Raw genomic sequence first — 24,675 nt, 5'->3', positions numbered from 1 at the left:
GAGGTACTCCCACTGGTGCTCAAGAGTACCGATGAGTTTTCAGATTACTAGTGGGTTAATAGCTGTAAGGTAGTATCGGTATTTCACCTATGCTGCCATGTAGCGGTTGGCTAGGTCTATATATGTATGCCCCTTGTATCCTGTTGCAATCAATCATGAAATGAAACCCTAAACATATCTTTTCATTATTTTCCAGTTTTTCCGTTAGTGTAATTTATCTTTCAATTTGTATCTGCGATTACCTAGTTTTTATACCAATTCTTCTCAAATTGTTGTTCTTGTAATCCCAACTCGTCGGATCCAGTTAAGGTCGTGACAAATGCTGCGAAAATTATCCTATCCGTTTGGGTTACACCCTCGTTGAGCTGGGCACACGCCGGTTTTGACCGCCCACGAGCAGGCGCGCCCCTGCCCGTGCCGGCGCGCGCTCCCACGTCCCACCCACCACAAACAATTCGTCACCATCCGCCCAACGGATTCTCCTTGGACGACCCAACCGACGGGGAGCGTTCCTGCACCGCCGCGGCGTGTGCTGCCTCGTGCCGGCACCCGCTCAAGCTCGGTAGTACACAAAACGGGGGGCGCCTCTGGTCTGGTGGTTCTCCTCCCACAGGTACGTTGGGCAGTTCCAGTACGGACAGCGCACGGAAATCCAAAGATAGCCCACCGGTTTCCCCCAATACCTCGGCACGCCCACCTACCCTATCCGATCGCCTCTCATAAATACCCTGGAAGCGGGAAGCCCAATCCAACCCGAAGCTCCGAAACACATCACAATCCAACACTGTCATAATCGTTCTGACAATCGATCGCAGCAAGGCGATGGCCCCCAGCGCGTCCATGCTGTTCCTCAGCTACCACCAGCTCCACCACGGCACAGCGGCGACAGAGGCGGAGGCCGCACCGCGCGAGGGTGCGACCGGTGCCGGCGGCTTCCGGTTCAGCTTCCGCAACGTCTTCTCTTCCGCTGTCCTGGCGCCGCCGCGACGGGATGCGGCTCCGGCGGGCGCCGAGGGGAAGCAGAGGGGGTGCCACGCCGGCGGTGATCAGGAGGCCCAGCCCGCGGCGCTGGGAAGCAGGTTCGAGGAGGCCGTGGAGCTCAGCTGCTGGTCGTCCTGAAGCTTTGCGCGCAACCGCAGTAACCTTCGCCTCCCGCAGTCCCGCCCATTGTAAATCAGCATGAACAAACGCACCGCATTGCATTGGGCCGATCGAGCAGCGAGGCCAAGGCATGAGTGTGTGTAGATAGAATGCGACTGCATCATGTGTATATGAGCTCGAATTTCCCTAATCGTATGCCAAATCTTGTTTCTTTAAGCTCTTCCCTCTCGTTCCTTTGACACCTTCGAATCTTCGTCTCCAACTGCAGCATCATTCCTAATCCTCCATCGTACACGTCAACGTGCTCACTATGATCGTTCACATCTTCTACCACAAGCACGTCCGCCGTTTAAAAAAAGACAAATAATTCGCGACCATCCATTTTCCTCCTCCGGCCGGGACGGATTTTCTATCGATTTCCCACTGATGGATGGATGGATGGATGGTAGCTTCATCCGACGTGTGCTGCCTCGTGCTAGCACATGCTCTCATCGTCTCTCCACGACTCCACGGCACCTACGCGAGCAAGCATCTAGCTCAATGGGGTATTTACAAGCTACTTCCTCTGTTTATAAATATAAAATATGTTGGCAGTTCAATTTAATCTTCCAAAACGTTTTACAATTTATTATTTAGAAGCAGAGTGAGTATTAGCGAAAAATTGAGGTGATTACATGATAATGTGTTTTGCCCTTTCTCCACACGGGCTTGTGACTATAGATCGTGCTGCCATGAGAAAATTGCACATAACATCACCTTTTGGTGCTCAATCCATTTTTTGAATACATGATCACTGTCAAAAATATAATTTTCATCTATACAAGGCCACTATCTTTTTTCGAAAAGAATTGATCGAATAAATTTCTCTTTCGTAAACTGGCACTCATTAATGTGAAGGTTGCATGCCGTCACAGAGATGGAGACACCACATACAACATGTTTAATTTGGTAGAGATGTTTTCCACATATTAATTATGTTATTTCTTAGTTTTTTTTAAAAAAAATTCTTGGTATCTGAAAAATGGCATAGTGAGCTTGGCTACAAGAACAGAGGAAGTAACAAAGTTACACAAACACAAAATCAAAAAAATCGTGTACATCGGAATCTAAATTTTGAGGTAATATATTGTAGCTAGCCTAGTACATGTTTTATAGCTCTTAAAAGTGTATCTACCACGTACAATAGTTGTAAGATATTTTTTAAATGGTATACCATAATTATACAGTAATCTAAATAAATGGTTAGCACATCGTTACAAAAAAAGGGTACATATAACACTATTTTGATGTTCATAATGTGTATGTTTTCAATGTTATGATGAACCTGAAAAATTTCATATAATTTTGCTAGTCCGTTAGAAAATAATTATATTATTGTGATATAGGTATAAAATTTAGCTCCACAAGTTAGGTCCCCAAAAGTTTTGATTCCGTGATCGTTTCTGCGCTAAGTTACTCTACCCGTTTTTATTTAGTTTACGTTAGAAGTTTAATCAAAGTTAAATTTAACTAAGTTTAATCATGAAAATATCATAATATAAAGATATATTTCATAATTCTAATAAGATAAATTTATATTCTTCAATAGTTGTTATATCTTTTATAAATACTAGACTAGTACAAATGCCCGTGCGTTGCCACGGGTTTTTAAATTTCATTTCTCAATGCACATATATAATTCATAACTCACAATAAAAATTCAAAATAAATCAATAATATCATAATGTATGATAATACCGAACACAATAATACGATATCGTTGTTATGCATCTGCGTAGTTCCAAGTGCTAGATCTTTTTATTACTCTTCCGCGATCAGTCACACGCACGTGGTCAGCGTCGTCACAAACAACCTATCCTTTCAGATGTATTATTGTCTCATGAAACGTGGATGCTGCAAACACAGTTATAACTGAAGGAATACTTCTTTTCTTATTAATCCAAACAACACTTTGAAATTCATAAATATCCAAAGACAACCCTGAATCTCCGTCGAAAGGTTGGTGGTGCGGATGCTATTTTTTTAAGGAGGGATGTATCATCATAAGAGCTAGAGAGCATTTATTATGAGGATAAGAGCAAGAGTTAAATTAACCTATACTCCAACTGATATAGGTAGCCAAACACATGGGGGACTGTAGTTCCTTCGAAATCATAATTATCACAATTTTTACCAATTAATGGTGATTCTTTTTGTTGATTCCTTGCTGGTATTCCAAGCAATCTACCAACGTACATGAACTGGTATGACTCAATGTATGTAACAAAGTGGGACTATTCACTCAAAATCCAATAGAAGAGAGAAAAAAACGAATTCCTCAACTAAGTTTTTCTTTTGCCCAACCATCTCAACAGAGGCTATCTATCCATAAAAATCACAATTCATTATATCCATACAATAGTGTGTGAAGATGGCGGCGTTACCAAACCTAGTGCGTGGAGCCGATCTCAATTGATGTGTGTGGCTGCACGTGGAGGAGATGTGGAGCGGCAGGCATGCTGAGATAGCTGATGGGCAGCGACAGCAACCAGTAGACACTCGGAGATAGACACCATCACTACAGGCTCGGCAGCGCATGAACTGGGAGAGATTTGGGGATCCGACCAGGCGAGGGGACTTTTCGGGTTGAGAATAAACAAAAGAATCAGTACCGTGATTCCTGTGTGTATTATGTAATTTGATGGAAGAGCAAAACGGTCTAAAAAATCCACCGCGTGTAAACAAAGTGGGTCATAGTTGTCCTGCTATTTTCTTTTTCTATTTTTTCACAGCTTTATTTCTATGTTTCTTCTTTGTCCTACTATTTTCCTTTTCTATTTTTTCATAACTTTATTTCTATGTTTCTTCTTTCTTCTCTCCACCGCGTGTAAGGTTGACCAAATCAATCTGCCAATCCACCTAGAGCGTCTAAGAGCATCTCCAGCCGTTGGCGCTCCCCACGGCCGATTAGACGAAACTTTCGACCGGGGAGCGCCGAAGTTCCAGCCGTCTCCACGGTAAACACCCGGTGTTCGGCGTTTTTCACAAACGAGGTGGCGACAGAGCAACGAGTGGGGAGGGGGGGATTTGCGTCGAAAAAGTGGTGGGGTTCGTGTGTTCTCTCGCCGATAGAGCGGGCCCGTCCCCACTTTTCTCTCGTTCGAAGTCCCCGAGCGCACCCCGAGGGGGCCGGGGATGGCCTGGGCTCTCCGGATGGAATAAAGGCCAAATTCGACGGAAAACGAGGAGCCGGGGGCACGGCTGGGCCGAATAACGCCATCCGGATGTAAAAAAGGGCTTCCATGGGCCTCGTCGGGGAGACGGCTGAAGATGCTCTAAGGCCCTAGGAACGCTCAACTCGCAAGGGATCGGCCGTAGGCGCGCTCGGCTCACTGGTAGGAGACGAGTGTTGGCGTAGACTGCATGTCTGCACGCCGCACCATGGCCCTGCTCGCGCGCAGCTCGCCCCAAGATCGCCCGCGCCAGCCCCGTGCTCGCCTGCACCGGCCCTAAGCTCGCCCGCCCAGCGCAGAGCTCGCGGAGAGGACAACCTGCCCACTCGGCCCTGCAAGGGCGCCACCAGCGGGCCCTTAATTTTCGTTCACTTTGATTGATATACTTTTATACATTGCACATGTATAGAAAAGACAACCAGATAAGTTGATTAAAAATCTAAATGTGCATGAAAATTCATGTGGAAAGATGTACAGTACCAAAAGTCGATTTATGCGTTATTTTGAAATAACAAAGCAACTTAGAACAAGTATCATGATACCGACGAAATATACATCTTCAGTACAGTCAAAATATCTCGGATATATTATTCCTCAATATTCAACATGACCCCATGCTTCCGAATTTTGGGATCTTCATCTTTCTAATTGGCTCCCTTTACTTTGGGATGCGCCTCCGTGAACTCCAGTAGCTGCAACTGTAATTAGTCAGAAACAAATCTTACATTTACACGACAATTTATAGCTACTCTACAATAGGAAATCAATAACAAAAATAACACAGTGAGAATTCTTTAACACATTCTAAGGAAGTTTAAACTCCAGTAGCTCCACAGAATGTCAGACATTATGGAGTTAAGCACGCCAACGGAACAAACAAGTAAGCTGGTATTGGTGTTGCACAAGCCATGTATGAGAATTCTTTAGCACGTTCTAAGGAAGTCCGAACTTGCGAGCTGAAAATGTTCGGTTTATTTGTAAGCTGAACTGCCAGCACCAGCAAACTGTAGCAACTGTATTGTCAACTATTTTCTATGGGAATTAATATTTGAATCAGGAGGCTATGGTACCAACTGTATTACGCCAGTGTGGTTCCATAACCAACTGAAATACAAATGTACGAAATACAATGTGAACTGGTTGTATTTCCTCCTAAAGATCACTTATATATGTATTAAATACTCTAACACGAATTGCAAAAACAGTCACAAATGTTATTGTAAACCTGAAATAGTAGCTACAAAGTATTATTGTATATTGGTGATATGTAATAAAGAGAGCAAGAATGCTGGTGTAAATCTTCACCATCTATTCACGAAAATTATTGTCAAGAGAACATTAATAAGGATAGCTGCTTCTATCTGTATTAAACTTTGTACTCACAGTTTTTTGTTTAATAAAAGGCCGTGTGCATCATGATGATGCAGAAGTCGGGGTTTAATTCCCCATTTCGAAAAAAAAGCTGCTTCTATCTCTCTTGCTGGTTAAAAAATTCCTCGAGTGAAAAGAAAAAGGCACTCACAATAACAGCTATAGTCTAGCCAAAAAATTAGTCTAGCAGGCTATAAACCAACATTGCTATATCCAGAACTATGTGTCATGACCTCTTGATTATATTGATTTTCTGTATGAGGCGTCTAAATGATGGAAATGGCACTCACAACAATGTGCCAGGAAATGGCTTGCACTCGGTAAGTTCACCAAGCAAGAGATGAAAAGGAAGATTCATCTAAGTTTGTGCAAGAAAATGCAAGCTAGCACCGCAAGTAAAGGAGCTTCAGTTCATACATGCCCCATCATGATTCAGTGGCCTACTTGTCTTCCTACGGGTTAGGGTTGCTAGGCTACAACCTGAAAGTATGGCATTTGGGAAGCAAAATATCAACCCTGGTGGTACCTGAGTTCCATCTCCCTCATGCTACCGCTCAGTTCAACTTCAGTAAATTTCCCTATTTAGAATTTTATTTTCAACAAAGCAGAAATAGTGGTTACAATTCACTAAAACCGAACCTATGCAGTGAGTTGTGCCATTAGAGTTTGAGTTATTCACTTTGACTGGGTTATCTATGTGTTACTGAAATATATTATTTTCATGAAAATAATACTAAAGGTATTGTACTGATTAGGTTTGTTAGATGTAGTACGGTGCCTGGAGTCCTTCTCCCCTTCTCTCCCGTGATCGCTTGTGATACGGAATTATACGATACCGATACCGACTTGTACGATATCCCCGACTCCTCCCTGTACTCCGATGTAATCCAAATATAATCAGCCCTCGAGCACCTTGTGGTGTATCGATTGTTCAAGCGAAATAGTTGGTCATTCAATTTTGCATACCCCCGATACTTATTTTTACCTTGATGATATCTTGCATGTTCCTAGTGCTTCTAAAAATCTCCTATCGGTTCATAGATTCCAGGGCCGGTCCATACATTTTCGAGGCCCCGGGGCAAAACTACAACAAGAGCCCTTATTGACAGACATAAATTTGGAATGCATGCTAAGGATCAAATACATAATGTAGGTTGAATCTTTGAAACATAAAACTAACACTACAAAGTAATTTTTATTGCAATCATCCAAGGAGTATGAAAATATTTTTGTTCTATCCAAAAGGAGAATGCATAGCGAGAGGCCTATAATCCGTGCCAAAGAAGTTACTTTTCTTAGTGCGACAAGGAGACCATACTTTTTCATCCGCAAAAAAAATAGCCTACTCAAATTTGACTGCTACTTGCTTTCCATCTTGCTAAATCTGAAATGTTCCTCACTCCATGCCTTCACCTGAATAAAACATCTGCAAAGCTTCCTGCAGAAGGCGCAATAAACCAAACTTAGTCACATCCATGAGCAACGAATCGAATTGAGGAACGGGACTACAGAAAGGACAAAGTCCTACCATATCTGATCTGTCAATCATCTGGTTGATGGGATCATAGAAAACGACTAGAATATTCAGAATGGAAAGAGTGCTGCTTGGAGAATGAGATTGTGCCATTGGTCTCCATAAATGGTTGCGGCGACCTCAGAATCGAAAAGTAGAGCTGCGGCTCTTCCATGTGATTGGAAATTTGGGAGGAGGAAGGAGATGAGTCGGCGAGGTAGAGAAGAGAATGATGCCGCGCTAGGCCGAGCGGAGGTACCCTAGCCATCCATCGATTCATTTGGCCATACCAATCCAGTAATTTGGTTCACGAGTGATCTTCTCATGGCCACTGTCCAGCTACGTGATGGGCCTGATTTTGCTACTTGGGCGACCATTTTTTTTCTCTCTCGTACATAAGGCAAGAGTAGCACGTACTATTACCTGGGCCGGGGCCCTTGACTCCCTAGGACCCAGGGCGACCGCCCCGTTGCCCCGGCCTATGGGCCGGCCCTGATAGATTCACTCTTGATAATCGTGTTCTCATTGAGTTTCACCCTTACTTCTTTTTGATTAAGGATCTGGACACAAGGAGAATTCTGTTTAAAGGACCGTGTTATGGTGGCCTCTATCCGCTAGTGCCTTTTTCTACCGGATCTTCCAAGCAAGCTTTCATTACCATAAAGCCTTCGTCTTCAACATGGCATCGTCGTCTAGGACATCCTTCTTCATTTATTGTTCAGCAGATTCTTAGGAAATATAGCATCTCTCATACCCCAGAAATAAATCCCTATGTTTGTGACTCTTGTCGATTAGCAAAAAGTCACCGGTTGCCATACCCTATTTCCACTAGTGTTTCTACTTTTCCTTTGGAACAAGTGTTCTCCGATGTATGGGGTCCCGCACTTGCTTCCGTTAGCAAACACTCTTATTATGTAAGCTTTATTGATGATTATAGTAAATTTACTTGGATCACTTTGTTAAAGAATCGTTCCGAAGTTTATCAAGCTTTCCTTAACTTTCAACACATGGTTGAAAGGAAATTTGATAGGAAGATTATAACTATGCAAACGTGACCGGGGTGGTGAATATGAAAAACTCCATGGTTTCTTCCAAAAGATAGGCATTACACATCATGTTTCTTGTCCTCATGCCCATCAACAAAATGGATCTGCTGAACGTAAACATCGTCACATTGTTGAAGTTGGTCTTGCTTTGCTAGCCAATGCATCTATGCCTCTTAAGTTTTGGGATGAAGCTTTTCTTACTGCCACGTTTCTCATCAACTTGCTTCCTAGCAAGGTGATTAATAATGAAACTCCTGTTGAACGCCTCTTACACACCAAACCAAACTATGAGTCTCTTCGTGTTTTTGGATGTGCTTGTTGGCCAAATCTTCGTCCCTACAACAAACGAAAGCTTGCTTTCCGTTCTACACGTTGTGTGTTCCTTGGCTATAGCCCTCTTCATAAGGGTGTTAAATGCCTTGATCTTTCCAATGGTCGCGTATATGTTTCTAGAGATGTTGTTTTCGATGAAAATGTTTTTCCCTTTGCTGCCTTACATCCTAATGTCGGCAAGCGTCTTCGAGAAGAGATTCTTCTTTTACCTTCATCATCTACTCATGGGGATGCAAATATTGATGATCATATGCCTATTCCTATTATACCAATTGTCACTAACAATGTTCGAGATACTTCGGTTCATATTATTGCGGATCATAGTTCTTCGGAAGATTATCTCGGAGGTGAAAGTTTCATGCAAAACGGAGAAGAAACGAGCTCAAACGAAGGCGATGCGATGCGAGAATTTGATGCAACAGAAAACTCCTCCGTGGACAACGAGGATGATCCTCTGATTGTCTTGGATCGCGCGGGAGCTGATCCCCAGGAAGATGCGGGCACATGCGTATCCTCCGCGCCCACCAGTCCGCCCCTGTCTCCTGGCCCCGCGACAAGATCTGCGGATCCCGCGCCTTCGACGGTTCGTGTGGACGCGGTTCGCGTGGACGCGCCCTCCGCGCCTGATCCCACGCCTTCGACGGTTCGCGTGGACGCGCCTGATCCCGCGCCTTCGACGGTTCGCATGGACGCACCATCCATGCCTGCCTCGGTCGTGCGCCTGCGCCTTCTTCGGATCGCGTGACCACGACGTCTCGCTCGCGCCAAGAGCCTCCTGGACGCCACGCGCCCGACCAACATGCTGCTGCTGGATCTTCTGTGCCTGAACTAGTGGCTCCTCCAGTATCTGGTGTGCGTACTCGTCTACAGAAAGGTATTCGACATCCAAAAATTTATAAAGATGGCACAGTCCGCTATGGCATGTTTACGTCTACAGGTGAACCCAGCACTCTGTCTGAAGCTCTTGGAGATTCTCAATGGCGCCAAGCAATGGGGGAAGAATATGATGCATTGCTTCAGAATAAGACTTGGCACCTTGTTCCTCCCAGCTCTAACAAAAATCGCATTGATTGCAAATGGGTTTATCGTATCAAAAAGAAGTCCGATGGTACAATTGATAGATACAAAGCTCGTCTGGTTGCTAAAGGGTTCAAACAGAGGTATGGAATAGATTATGAAGATACTTTCAGTCCAGTTGTCAAAGCAGCTACTATCAGAATTGTCTTAGCAGTTTCAGTTTCTCGGGGTTGGAGCTTGCGTCAGCTAGATGTCAAGAACGCGTTTTTGCATGGTGTTCGGAAGAGGAGGTCTACATGAAACAACCCCCGAGATTTGAGGATCCCAATGTTCCTCACTATGTGTGCAAACTTGACAAAGCTCTTTATGGTCTGAAACAGGCTCCACGTGCATGGTTCTCTCGCCTGAGTTCAAAGCTATATGATCTTGGTTTCACATCTTCGAAGGGAGATACATCCTTATTTCTATATCAGAAGGGTAGTATCACTATTTTTGTGTTAATCTATGTTGATGATATTATAGTGACAAGCTCTTCGGACCAGGCTATTTCTATCTTGGTTCAAAATCTCAATACAAGCTTTGCCATCAAGGATCTTGGTGATTTGCACTTCTTTCTTGGAATTGAAGTCAAAAGTATTTCAGATGGTTTGCTACTGACTCAAGAGAAGTATGCATCAGATTTGCTTCATAAGGTTGGTATGTATGATTGCAAGGGTGCACCCACCCCCTTGTCCTCTTCGGATCCACTCTCGCTATTTGAAGGAGAGCCTCTTGGTCCTGATGATAGTACTCGATATAGAAGCATTGTTGGAGCTTTGCAATATCTTACACTGACAAGACCAGACTTATCCTTCTCTGTTAACAAGGTCTGTCAGTTTCTTCATGCCCCCACTACAGTTCATTGGTCAGCTGTTAAACAAATTCTTAGATATGTCAAGGATACTCTCAAGATGGGCATCACTTTTCAGAAGTCTCCTTCTACCCTTCTAAGTGCTTTCTCAGATGCTGATTGGGCCGGTTGCCTTGATGATAGACGTTCTACAGGTGGATTTGCAATATTTTTTGGACCTAACTTAGTTTCATGGAGTGCCAGAAAACAGGCTACGGTGTCAAGATCAAGTACTTGAAGCGAGTATAAATCTCTTGCTAATGCCACAGCAGAATTAATATGGGTTGAAGTCTGTTCTTGCTGAGCTTGGTGTTAAGCTCAAAGAAAAGCCATGTTTGTGGTGTGACAACTTGGGTGCGACTTACTTGTCTGCCAACCCAGTTTTTCATGCTCGAACAAAACACATAGAGATTGACTTCCACTTTGTCAGAGAAAGAGTAGCCAACAAGAGACTGGATATTAAGTTTGTTTCAAGCAAAGATCAAGTTGCTGATGGCTTCACCAAGGCACTCCCGATCGGACATCTTCATGAATTTAGACGTAATCTTAACCTTCTTTGAAGCTTAGATTAAGGGGGGCTGTTAGATGTAGTACGGTGCCTGGAGTCCTTCTCCCCTTCTCTCCCGTGATCGCTTGTGATACGGAATTATATGATACCGATACCGACTTGTACGATATCCCCGACTCCTCCCTGTACTCCGATGTAATCCAAATATAATCAGCCCTCGAGCACCTTGTGGTGTATCGATTGTTCAAGCGAAATAGTTACGTTTATAAGGTTAACCAAAGAATTCAATTAATCTAGAGAGCCATTGGAAGGGCTCACATCATGGATATCAAGTTCAGTATAACGCCGATTCTCTTCAGAATATTTCGTTGAAGATAGCTCCAAGGGCATCTGCTTACAGCTCCACCGATCCGGTACACTCAATCCGGATGATTATATTTTCACAGCAGATCTTGCTGAAATTTTCGATATCTTGCTGAATTTTTTTCTTCAAGCAACGGGTGGACAAGAGAAGCTGAAGAAAAGACAGCAATTTTCTGTCATTGTAGTAACATGCTTTCCTTCAACAGTCTCACCTTAAAATGCCCCTTTGAAACAGAGGCTGGTTTCGCCTGAAGCTATAAAGGGTATTTATGAAAACTCCCAAGATCTGGTAACCTGTTTGAGGTGCTTGTCCTTTATCTAAGATATGGTAAAGGCCTACTAAATAGCTTTAGAAACAAAATTAGTAATACTAATCTTGTCAGAAACACATAAAAGAAGGAACAATGAGGAATAAAGAAATCTAAACAAAGGACCGCTGAAAATAGAAATAGTGGGGAAGTAAGTTAATCTGCAATGGACCACTCCAACCCATACTGGGGTAGTATTATATGAACCTTTGATGTCTTATCACAAGTATTATGCTTGGAAGAAACTATATAGGAACCTATGACCATGATGGGCACTAATTTGCAGGTTCGCAAAACATAAATGTTATATATTCTGATTAGAAGGTTGATAATCATGTCGGCACATATAAATATCATGATGATAACATAAATCGTAAAAGCAAATTGCATTCTCAAACACTCTCCAGTTCCAGAGAAGCTCACTTATCTTCAACTTGTTTCTGAGGAATGTATGTCATGAATAGATGATTGATGCAGTATCGAAGTTTGTATTCATTATTCATCTTGGATAACATAAATTGGAAATTAAAGGGCACTACAATTCAATGGAGAGATCTACAGAAATATCGAAAAACCCAAGTTAGTTTGTGTCATGTATAATGCTGTTGATGATGATTCCTGTGCACATTTAGCATACGTAAGTTGACTGGAGGCTTTGAAATTTTCGACATTCTGAACTTTACCTGAATGTGTGGTAAAGAAAGCAACTAATTGAGACACTCCTATATGTTCAGAAAACCATCATGCACCACATCTGTTATAGGGATGGAAATAGCCAAACAATCTCCTATAATACACTAAATTTGTAGCCAAGAGACTTCAAAATCAAGTATGAAACACAATGTATGAGGCTGGTGTCAGAGAAGCTAAGATCATTCGTTAATCACTAAAGATACAGATGGTTGATTTGTCTTCACCAAAGAGAACTTGAGAACATACCTCAATCGGAAGACCAAGCTCTGAACCTAGATCACACATTATGGCAACCCCAGTTTGGACCACCTCTCCAAACATAAATGTTCACCACTGCGGCCTTTGATTTGGATTCCTAGCACCAAAAATTTTAGATGAAAGGATAAAGATGGGTGAGGATTTGAATGTACACAGTATCAAAATGATATTTAGAACAGAGAAAACAAATATGCAGAAATACTGAGCCATAGGATTCCAAGTTTCTTACATCCAAAACCAATCTAGCATACTGCAAAACCTCCTCCTCTTTGGTAGCTCCACTGTACCCTTCATAATTTCCTAGCTCTGCGGCATATCCCGAATCCCCAACAAGGAAATAAGATTGATCTGTTATCATCTTAATTAATTTTTACAACTTATCTAAAAGACTTAGAAGAAAGTTAAGTTTACAGGTAAAGCAGATATGACACTCGCACCACCTGCAATGAGTGTCCAAATGCAACCTTTCAAGTTCAGAGTGTTAAATTTTAGTGATGCACCTATCTAAAATAATGACAAATGTTATATTACATGTATCTAATAATATTCAAAGGAAGCTGACTTTAGAAGAAAAAAAATGAAAAGAACAAAATATGTGTATACCTTCTCATCCAGTTCATGGATATAACCTTTTTGAAAGAGGCTCATGACTCTTCCAAAAGGCAGCAGGAACTCAAGGTTACTCCACCTGTAAATTGAAAACAATGGTCAGAATGATATGTTCAGAAAAAAGACACTACTCCATAAGCTATACAATGGTCATCCCCCCAACATATTTACCAGGATCAATGGATTCATCTCCATGAATGAGAAACCCAAGTCTTCAGTAAGAATAAATGGTTATAAAATGATTTTGACAGCAAAGCAATAACTTCAGTTTGTGTGCATAGGCAAGTGCAGGTTACCTTGGAATATATCAGTCAACCAGGCATTCGACGGAACAAAATTCAGTCAAACATAAACAGACGTACTTAAATAAAACAATGGCACTGAAAAATTAAATTTGGGATAACTCACAAAAATTACATATATATGAATACAAAGTCTGCACTATAATACCAATGATTGCATCATGAATTTCGGCCCAAAGGCGGGCTGTTTTAGCATGATCAACTTGGCATGGATATTTTTTCAAATACCTTGTATGCAGATGGCTGGGACATACACCTCTTCAATACTTAGCAGGAGCCTAAACTTACGTCATCACAAGTGGTGGAGGAGATCTGGGGATGGCTGGTATGTAGCTGCACAGGAGGACGGGAGAGGGGATAAAAGAGAGATGCAGCTTGAACGGTGCGGTCACGCCGACTTCGCTAGCGTCGGCGGGAGCGGCGGCCTGCATTCCTCGGTGATGTAGGCGGCGAAGGCGGCGCGCACGAGGTCGGTGACAGCGGCGCACACGAGGTCGGCGACGGTGGCATCGACGCCCAGCATGACGTGCACCGGCCACAGGCTTCGCTCGACCGTCACGTTCACCAGCAGCCGCGTGAGCCGCGACGTCGGCCTCTCTGAAAGAACCGGGTGGCCCATCAGCGCCGCCACCGTCGCACGGGATGGGGGTCGCGCGGTTGGAGGAGGAACCAGATCGCGTGGGAGGAGGCAGAGGCGGCTAGGGTTGGAATCGATAGAAATGTGAAGGGGACGCGACCAGGTCGCTCGAGGAAGGAGTGCGATATGCGAGAGGTGGGCCTGGCCCATGTGGCCTGTGCGGGCGAGCGGAAGGTCGACGAGCGGGACGACGAAGGTTTTGACGTATGAAGAGATGGGCAGAATAAGGAATAGGTTTAGTCTTCTTAAATAGTAGAGACTAGTTGTGTATGCCACCATCGGTTATGTCTAGTTAAAAAAAAAACAGTTGCCACGGCACCCATCCCACGAGCTCCGGAATCGAGAAGGAATCTAATCCATACCCCACCGGTTTCCCCCAAAACCTCGGCCCCATCCACCGTATCCAGATATCCAATTGCCTCGTCATGCTTACCGACACCGCACTCCATAAATACGGCCGCAGCCAGGTAACTGAAAGCCCGAACCATCTTATCCAACCTTATCCGATCCAAACCACATCCAATCCAATCCAACACCGTCGTGATCGTTCTAGTAGAATCGATCGCAGCAAATCAGACAAGACCTAGCTAGGCGTCGGCGATGGCCCCCAGCGCGTCGATGATGTTCCCGATCTACCACGACGGCCCCGCGGCGGAGGCGGTGGCGGAGGCGCCGCGCGAGGGTGTCGCCGGCGCCGGTGGCTTTAGGTTCGGCTTCCGCAATGTCCTGTTTCCTACCGGTTTCCTGGCGATGATGACGCGACGGGATACGGCGCCGGAGGTGGCGGGCGCCGAGGTGAAACAGAGAGGGCGCCACGCCGGCGGCGATCGGGAGGCGGAGGAGAAGGCCGCGGCGCTCGGAAGCAAGTTCGAGGAGGCGGTGCGGCTCAGCTGCTGGGCGTCTTGAAGCCTTTTGGCGTACGCGGGGTAGTCCTGTTACTTCCATAGTTCCATGTAAATAAATTAGCATGAACAGAATGCATTGCGGCGATGGAGCATCCAGGCCAAGGCATGTGTAGATTAGACTAGAACGCGACTGTGTATATAAATTCGAATTTCCGTTTTCGTATGTCAAATCTTGGCAATTGTTTGCTTTCGGTTCTTCGATCGGGACGAAGGTGCCATTGGAATTCAAGTTTCACTTGTTTGTCATGTCCCCGCAATTCTAAATCTGAGGTGGAAAATTTCGAATTCTTCCCAAAAAATTCTTAAACCTCGAGAAAAAAAAATCTCATTGTCGATGGCCAAATTCAATTTGAACTCGTAGCGGCAATAGTTGGGCTGGCCTAGTTAGTGGTGACGACGACCACACACCCACCTCGCTCCCGATGGGGGAAGACGCATCTGATGGTGACACCTAGAACTTAGCGTACCGGGGGTGGGAGATCGCCGATGACAGGGGCTTAGGGTTTAGGGTGCCCGAGGGTGGTGGGGGATGTTAGAGGGAGGCCGAAAACAGCCAAACAAAGGTGGACAAGCGGTGGGCTACGGTTCGGGAGGGCGGTGCGATGAGGCACCGTGGGAGAGGTACCGGTTGCAGGCTGGCCGGCAGTGAAGAAAGGGACGCTAGTGCGATGGATAGTAAGAAAGATTATGTGGGGAGTGTTGTGAAATGTATATGTGGATTGGCTAGCCCTTTTCATCAGTTCGGACTTTTGGTTCAAGTGGCTAGTGCATGAAGCTTAACAGGGAGGACGAAGACGACGTGTGCGTTGACGCGTTAACTTGATGTTAAGTGACGCTGAAGCTTCAAATAGTATCCCCATTGCTCATGAAAACTGTTTTCTTGAAACATACTCCCTCCATCTTTAAATAAGTGTGTTTCTACCTTTTACTTAAGTCAAATATGTTTAAGTTTGATCAACTTCATGGACAAAAGTAACAATATTTATGGCACCAATTTAGTATCACTAGATCCTTGGTGAAACACAATTTCATATTATATGAATACAATATCATATATGTTGCTAATACTTCTAATAAAGTTAATCAAAGTTTTAATTTTCTTTTGACTTAGATAAGAGTTTTTTGAGCCAGCTAGAGGATTCAGCCCACGACAACTAAACCGGGCCACATGGTTCATTAGGGCCCAGAGGCCAGAGCCCTTTACCCCTCGCTCGCGCGGCGCCTTCTCTTTTCCTCACGGGACTCCTCCTCGGACCTCCTCGGACCTCCCTCTGCTCTGCTGCCTCGTCCAGCAATCGCTGCTCCCCCTCCTCCTCCTTATCAGCCGGAGCGCCATGAAGGTGAGTGATCCCACGAGCCTCTTCTGCGCTCTCCGTTTCTCCGGCTGTGGCCGTCTGTGCTCCGAGCACCGGCCGCTCGGTCCGCGGTTCTGGGAGTTTCTTTTAAGCGTGCTAACTGTTCGACGTAATGCCTCCACGGGTGTCCTGTGCAGATCGCCGTGGAGGGATGCATGCACGGGGAGCTGGACAAGGTCTACGACACGATGCGCCGTCTCGAGGAAGCCGAGGGCATCAAGATCGACCTCCTCATCTGCTGCGGCGACTTCCAGGTGCAGTCCTCTCTGTCTGCTACTGGAGTTTTTTTTTGGTCCTTCAAGACATTACATGTTTACAGTTTGGCTTGATGCATGTGGGAAAAGGTGCATGTTGGTTTGCAAATAGTGTCTTGCTAGTGTTGGCATCCGCCATACCCGCACCTGCTGTGGGAGCTCTCTGGTTGGCGATGCTGTTCTTTTGTCTGCTTGAACCTGATACCTGCTACTAGGTGGAGTAGATAACTACTGAGCTTACCACAACATTTTCGAAGTGCACGATAGACTTACACATCCGTTGCTTCAAAGCCTTTAACTTAACGCTGCAATAGTTTGTCTTAGGGAAATATGTTTCTCTCACATGTCTTTCAGAGGTTCATATCTTGTCTCCATCCAGTAGAGCATGGATAAGTCATTTTTCACAATGTTATAGTTTAATGTTCGATAGTAATTCACTGTACACTGACATTGCACCTTTTCGTGCAGGCTGTAAGGAATGAGAGCGATTTACACTGTGTAAACGTCAAACCGAAGTATCGTACCATGAACTCATTTTGGAAGTACTACTCCGGACAAGCAGTTGCCCCATACCCCACGATCTTCATCGGTGGAAACCATGAAGCATCCAATTATTTGTGGGAACTGTGAGTCTTTGTCATTTATGCCCTACTCAACTTTCAAAATACAAATTCTTGGTTTCATTTAGCTCTGTGGCTTTATTGTATAGTTTCACTTCCGGGGAAAACAACTAGAATTGGCACATACGAATTTGGGGAAGACTGAACCACAGTATTCTTAAATTGTCCACAGATTTTACTCAAATTTTCTTTCTAAATAAAATCTATTCTGTGTATGGAAGTGTATTGCTATATATTATATAACCACCTACATACTCCTGGCTGTGGGGCCCCTATTATAATTCATAGAAACATAGGATGTAAATGAATGGAATTAAAGGGACAAATACATCGTTTTGAATCTAAGGCTTCCTATTTTTTTTCTTAGAGTTTAATTAAAGATTAACAGATTTCATTCATTAGATAAATTGATTTCAATATATTTGTGTACTATTGTTCAGTGCGTGATAATTTCCATTGTGGTGCAATGACTATCAGGTACTATGGAGGATGGGCAGCACCTAACATCTACTTTTTGGGGTTTGCTGGTGTTGTTAAATTTGGAAACATTCGAATTGGTGGAATGTCAGGAATACATAAGCAAAATGATTATTACTCAGGCAAGTTAGTTGATATTTGTTTGGGATACTTTGTAGTTTGTAGTTTGGAGATTCATAGTTCTTTTTAATAATTTGAGTCTAGAAGATATTGCGTAGGGAGTTGAAGCATATTGAAGATGGGTCCTAAACTAGAACTATAGATGTTATTGCACTCTGATCAGAGCATTCAAAACTTATTATTGCTAACCTACGCAGGACACCATGAGAGGACTCCATACAGTGAAGGTAACAAGATATCAGTGTACCATGTGAGGCATTATGATGTTCTCAAGCTAATGCATGTGAAGGAGCCTCTAGATATATTCATCTCACATGACTGGCCTGTGGGCATTACTGAATATGGAAACTGGCAGAAGCTCATTCAACAGAAAAGGCATTTCGAAGAAGAGGTAATACCAAGTTACCTACTGCCACTGGAATAGGAGATTTTTTGTGTTACACTTTTGTTATGTATGTGTAGTACATGGCTCACCCAGCACCAAGTTAGAAGGGAAGATCACCTTAATCTATCAATTATGCAGTTTATCTTATATATTAAGAAGATATCTTTTAGCTTGGCCTTAAACCAATTAGACATAAGATCTATGACTTGTTATTATATTGGATTGTTAGGCCACTATATAAAGATTAAAGAGCACCCTCTATGCGGAATAAAGCACAGAATTAGAAAAGTGGTTCTTCTACCTTGCCCGTAAGCTTTAGTACGCTACACATTTGGGGCATGTCAACAATCTTCTCTCTATAACATATGCCTGCCACAACTGATCACCCACTAACCTTGTGATAATGCCTCAAGGGAGCTTGTTCACTTGTTGTGCAACAATGCCACATTTTGAGGCAAAGCCAAGGATAATATGATTAATAAGTGATGCCATGGTTTTCATGATGTGTTACTGTGTTGAAATAGTCTCCAAGGTTGTAAGTTAGCTGAACTTTGTTTTTTGACCTTTTCCTGCTAATTAATCTTCTCAAGGTTACACTGGATAAACCTTACCATTTCAGTAAAAATGCCAATTCCTTGCTTACATTATATGTGGGTCGCACTCACACGTATGGGCAACAAAAGTATTTTCTATTTGGAAAACTAATTCCCAGGACACCAAATCTTGTATGATGGCCACTGTGGTCTGATATGCACAGTGCTTGACTGAGACTGCTCTCTCTTCATGCTTCCCTAACACATACCTTTTAGGATTGTCAGATTGTGTTGCATCTGAATATCATACTATTTTTTATATTATCTTGCCATTTCAGGTCCGCACAAGAACACTAGGCAGCCAATCAGCAGCAAAATTACTGAGCAAATTAAAACCACCGTACTGGTTTTCAGCTCATCTTCATTGTAAGTTTCCAGCTATCATTCAACATGGTGAGGATGGACCTACAACAAAGTTTCTTGCGCTTGATAAGTGCATTCCCAGGCGGAATTTCTTGCAGGTACTCTTATCTTGTCTTTCACGGTCATTTGATCCACTACAAATAAGTTTCTGTTACACATTTTTTCTGAGTAAATCATGCCAATCCATTTTTAGGTACTAGACATTCCATCCAATCCAGGGCCATATGAAATCCAGTACGACGAAGAATGGCTTGCAATAACACGAAGATTCCATAGTGTTTTCCCCTTAACTCGGGCGCCATTCAGAATGTTGGTGCATACAATGTCTTTATTGTTATGTGTGATCAATAATTCGAAAATATATAATAAATGGAAAATCTGGATTAATTCCATTGGCTTATCCTACAGGAATGAAGAACTTGACATTCAAAATGACCGACAATGGGTTAGGAGCAAGTTGAATGCCAGAGGGGCTAAGCCATTTGATTTTGTCCAGACTGCTCCACCTTTTAATCCGTCCATGCCAGTTGATAATCCCCCCGCAGCGGGTAAGCTTAAATAGTGACATCTTGACTGTGATCGATGAATAGTATATGGATTTTACCATCAAAATGTTTCTTGAATCTCGAGCTACCATATAGTTTTCCTTTAGTTCCACACTTTCATGTTATATTACTGTTCACTCCTTTCAACCCAGTTGTTTTTGTATTTAAAGTACCACAAAAATAGTGTTTAATTCTAAGCATTTAAATTGTATTCCCTTTCTTTGTTAAACTTAGGAAATATTCCTTTTAATGGTTCTTGTGCTACGTACAGTTCATTGCAGGAATCCGCAAACTGAATCTTTTCTCCAGTTTTTACAACTCCCATATCTGCTGGACTCGTCTAATTCTGGGGGTATGTTTCTCGCTCTCTGATAATAAAACCTTATGGCTTTTGCTCAATGTCACATAGTGTTTTTAAGCTCTGAGTTTCATGCATATGACAAGCCAAAGACTGGTTGGCTTATGGTTGGGCGGTCTGACATAATCAGCTTACACTCAAACTATTTGTCTACCAAAAGAAAAAGAAAATCAGTTGTTTTATTTATACATCTCCTGGTGGTTATACTTTGTGGTAACTTGTGGTTACCCATCTTTCGGTCGACAGGGGTTAATAGAAATGCATCGAGCTCTCAGCCAGCACATCCACTTAATAACGACGACATAGAGCTCCCCGACGAAATTGAAGATGACGAAGATGACGAATGAAGCACTGATAGTAGTAGACAAGTCCCGTTGCATTATCCCTCCGACCAGGGTTTTGTTGGCAGATATTTTGATGACTGTCCCTACCTCTGTAGAGCATAACTGCAGAACGAACTAAGAGTACCCGACTTTGCCAAATTTAATGGGGCGTGTACTAAATCTAGTTGGAAACATGTTAACCAGTTCTTAGCTTAACTTGATGAAGTTAGTATCAAGGAACACTTAAAAGTGCGTTTGTTCCATTTGTCTCTAACTGATACTTCTTTTTTCATGGTTTTTCAGCATTAGTTTCTAACTCTATTCATACTTAGTTCCATCTGGAGAAGAAAATTCCATGAGCACTTTTTTTAAACTCGTGATAACGAGCTGAAGTTGTCCCATCTTATATCAGTTCGGCAAAATCTTGACAAGTCGATTTTTGACTATGTCAAACGTTTCATGAATAAGAAAAGCCATTGCTATAGTTTGGTGACATCAGAGAAACACGGCTGACTTAGAGCAACTCTGTCAGATCATGTAACTTCCAAACTTAATGCGATGGCAGATCCGCTAAGTGTTGACCTCTGATGGAAATCTCGTAAAATAAATACGAGTTTGAATATAGCACGATTTTTCACTAGATTGTTAATTTGTTATACGTCTGAATCTTGTAAAATACAACTCGATTTGCTTGGCGTAAGATCAGGCTTTGCCAAAACAGTCCAGTGTCGTGGGCTCCCAAAAACCCAACTACTGAACCCTAACTCAAGGAAATGCAAATGGGAGGCAGCAGTCACACCAAAGAGCCGCCGTGGCTCACTCAGTTTCCGGGGAGAAGATCCGGCGACCGCTGGATGAAGCAGCTAGCCGCTGTTGAGCACAGCACTAGCACCTCTGCCCGCCCAACGAGCTTATCCAGCCCGAACTTCTCTCTCCCCCGGTGAACTGCCGACCTCCGTTTCGTGGTTCTTTTTAGTTCATGTTTAGTCTTATATATCAGTTACACTTTTCAAACCCCTAGTGTTTACAAAGAAAGGCAAAATCTCATGATATTTTTATGTAGGAGGAACTAGGGAGGCTTTGGTTGACAGGGTAGTACTTTGTTCTCAATTGACCGAGCCTTAGTAGTTACCATATACTACCTCCATCATAAGGCTTAAGGCTTATTTTTTTTTCAGAAAGTCAAACAAAGTAAAGTTGACTAATTTTTATAAGAATTTATGAACAAATATGATATTTTATAGGTACCATATGAAAAATATATTTCATTATCTATCTGATGATATTGATTTTGTACTTTTCATGTTAATGATTTTTGATAAAAACTTAGTCAAATTTAACATAGTTTGACTTTCTGAAAAAATATAGGTCTTAAGCCTTGAGATGGAGGTAGTATAGGTTAAGTGTAATAACTCACTGGTTTTCCATGGCACCAAAAATGTCTCGGGGCTCAAGTGATTCACCGAAACGAGACCTTCAAAGCAGTTTTTTCAAGCAAGATTTTTTTAGCTCCTTTCCGCTAGCAGTTTCATGTTCTGTTCGTCTTGTGGTAGATTGTCAGTGCTCGGTCGATAATTGAAACCAGAACATAGATGTAAAAAGAACATCAAATTGCTGGGTTTTTTCAACTATTACATTATATGTTTTCAGCCATCAAAATTGTTCAGAAATCTCTACTACTTGTACCTAGATAAACTTGAAAGTGCTATTACAACACCTATTAGATAAATCTTAAATTGCTGGAATTCAAAATTGAAGTACACAAAAGAAAAACTTGGTTCTTGCATGTGTTGTGTCGTTCAAATATTGAGAGAAGGGTAGGCGTCCTTGTTGTCGTGGTTGGTGGCGCTGCATTTCTTCCTGTTTCCGTCCTCGAAGAGTGGCCCCTCGGCCTTGAGGGTGTTGCTGAGCTTTGTCATGGCCGCGCCGAAGGCCATGCTCCACAGGTTGGCGTCCCTCTTGTAGTCCTCCAGGCTCCAGCAGTTGTTCGGCGTTCCCCCTGAGCGCAGAGTCGGACGTGAAGAGCACCATGTTCTGGAGGTTGGCATTGTAGTAGCTGTTATCCAGGACGTCCACCGCCGACGTGTTCACGCCGTTAGGCTTGTAACCAGAGAGCTTCTCGGTGGTAGGTGTCATGTCGCGGATGTTCAGCTGGACCTGCGGATCAGTGAAGTCCTTGGTCTCGGTTAGCATGAAGGTCCGGTAGTAGGGGTCGATCTGGCTGTGGGAGTTGGCGCTAGGAAGGAAGCGGTCCGCGAAGGAGAACGCCAATGATGGGCGACGCCGATGGAGTGCGCGCCGGAGAGTGCGACGAGGTCAGTCTTGGTGAAGCCCTAGGAGCTCCCCGTAGCTGTAGGTGGGCGCCGGGAGGAATTTGGCTGGGTCCTCGACCGCTGACATGACGCCGTCTTTGCGGCCTGGCCCGTCGACGTCATATTTGATTTTGCCGTTGCTGAGGACGTAGGTGGCCTCACGCGCTGCGAACGCGACCGCATCGGCGCAGGAGGCGGTGATAATTTTTCTCGGCGAGCTTGGCCCTGATCTCGTCGATCATCTCCAAGCCGCGGAGGCCTCCGTTGCTTAGTGATCCCTGCTCTGTCGGCCCCTTAAGGTTGGCCAGCAAAGAGTTACCCGTGGTGTTAAACGGCGTGCTGGTCAGCAACACAGATCCAGTATCGAGGCAGAATATAAAGCTTTGGCAATTGGAGCAGCCGAAGCCTTTTGGGTAGAGTCACTACTCTCTCAGCAATCTATTTTATGGTGTGACAATTTAGGGGCTACATATCTAACAGCCAATCCAGTCTTCCACGCTAGGACCAAACATATTGAGGTAGATTTTCATTTTGTGCGAGAGCGTGTGGCCGTTGGAACTCTACAGGTCAGGTTTATTTCTTCCGATGATCAGCTAGCTGATGTTTTTACTAAACCAGCCACCCGACAGATGCTAGACCGTTTTAAGACCAACCTGAATCTTGTACAGAGTAGGGAGTGTTAAAATAGGTCTAGTGTGTATAATTAGCATGTCATGTATTTCTACCGTATTGTGCCTTGTACACTTGTAAGCGCTGATCATTATATAAAGGAAGAGATGTGGTGAGACTTTGCCCCACGAAAACCCTAAACACTTTAACTAGGCATTGTGCTAATAATAGGTTACCCAATTGAGGTAAAGGAAAGATCGCCCGGATTGCAGGTTGTAGGCAAAAGAAATTGAAGTATAAAAGAAGTACAACTATAATGCTGCGAACGGCGAGCACCAGGGTGCTTGTTAACGGCTTCGTCGGGAGCGCTTTCAGCCACGGCCGTGGCCTACGGCAAGGGGACCCGATCTCCCCCTTGCTGTTTGTCATCACCATGGACGTCCTCTCCTCCATGTTGCGAGCGGCAGAGCAGGCCGGGGTCCTTGCGGACCTCAACGCCGTTGGGCTGAGCCACCGCCTATCCCTCTACGCCGACGATGTTGTCATATTCGACAGGCCGTGCAGGGTTGAGTTGGCGGCAATATGGGCCCTGCTGGACTGCTTTGGTGGTGCATCTGGGCTGAGAGCCAACAACGCCAAGAGCACGGCAGCTCCCATCCGATGCCCTCCAGCAACCCTTGATGAGATCGAGGTGGCCTTGCCGTGCCCTATGGCACAACTGCTGTGCCGATACCTGGGCCTGCCTCTCTCCATCGGCAAGCCAAGGAAAGCCGAGCTTCACGCCGCCATTGACAAGCTCGCTGATCAGCTGCCTTTTTGGAAAGCGAGGTTGCTTTCCCGTGAAGGACGCCTAGTCTACGTCCAGGCGGTCTTGGGTGCGTCGGTTGTCTACCAGTTCTGTAGGGATTCGTAGCATAGAAAACAAAAATTTTCCTACCGCAAGAACGCAATCCAAGCCAAGATGCAATCTAGAAGATGGGAGCAACGAGGGGATGAACGAGACTAACCCTTGAAGATTTCCAAAGCCTACAAGAGGAGGCTCTCGTTGCTGCGGTAGACGATCACTTGCCGCTTTCAAAAGCGCGTAGAAGATCTTGACGGTGCCACAATCGGACAGCACCTCCGTACTCGGTCACACGTTCGGTGTTGATGAAGACGACGTCCTTCTCCCCGTTCCAGCGGGCAGCGGAAGTAGTAGATCCTCCTCGGAATCCCGGCAGCACGACGGCGTGGTGGCGGTGTCGATGGAGATCTCCGGCGGAGCTTCGCTAAGCATATGCGGGAGAAGTAGTGGAG

General features: G+C 44.1%; 2 protein-coding genes across 2 annotated transcripts; both read left to right on the top strand.

Moving 5' to 3' along the window:
• Nucleotides 1–822: 822 nt before the first annotated feature.
• LOC124700407 lies at nucleotides 823–1,119 on the top strand. Its single transcript, XM_047232539.1, has one exon. The coding sequence runs from the start codon at nucleotides 823–825 to the stop codon at nucleotides 1,117–1,119; it is 297 nt and encodes a 98-aa protein (XP_047088495.1).
• Nucleotides 1,120–16,399: 15,280 nt separating this feature from the next.
• On the top strand, nucleotides 16,400–20,721 carry LOC124697297 (lariat debranching enzyme-like). Its single transcript, XM_047229909.1, has 10 exons — nucleotides 16,400–16,405; nucleotides 16,558–16,674; nucleotides 17,143–17,300; nucleotides 17,772–17,893; nucleotides 18,089–18,282; nucleotides 19,148–19,330; nucleotides 19,426–19,541; nucleotides 19,641–19,780; nucleotides 20,049–20,129; nucleotides 20,382–20,721. Exons 1-10 carry the CDS (start codon nucleotides 16,400–16,402, stop codon nucleotides 20,480–20,482), a joined length of 1,218 nt encoding a protein of 405 aa, XP_047085865.1. The 3' UTR covers nucleotides 20,483–20,721.
• The last annotated feature ends 3,954 nt before the right edge of the window (nucleotides 20,722–24,675 follow it).

This window comes from Lolium rigidum, chromosome 3 (genome assembly GCF_022539505.1).
Source record: "Lolium rigidum isolate FL_2022 chromosome 3, APGP_CSIRO_Lrig_0.1, whole genome shotgun sequence".
Taxonomy (NCBI): Eukaryota; Viridiplantae; Streptophyta; class Magnoliopsida; order Poales; family Poaceae; genus Lolium; species Lolium rigidum.
The sequence above is the reverse complement of the archived record's forward strand: the minus strand, read 5'-3'. Positions and strand labels throughout refer to the sequence as shown.

What these genes read in the sequence shown, in the direction of transcription:
- LOC124700407 (XM_047232539.1), top strand. Translation starts at nt 823, where the DNA reads ATGGCCCCCAGCGCGTCCATGCTGTTCCTCAGCTACCACCAGCTCCAC.
- LOC124697297 (XM_047229909.1), top strand. An exon ending in TCTGCTGCGGCGACTTCCAG is followed by an intron (nt 16,675 to 17,142) that starts GTGCAGTCCTCT and finishes CTTTTCGTGCAG; the next exon opens with GCTGTAAGGAATGAGAGCGA. An exon ending in ACTCGGGCGCCATTCAGAAT is followed by an intron (nt 19,542 to 19,640) that starts GTTGGTGCATAC and finishes CTTATCCTACAG; the next exon opens with GAATGAAGAACTTGACATTC.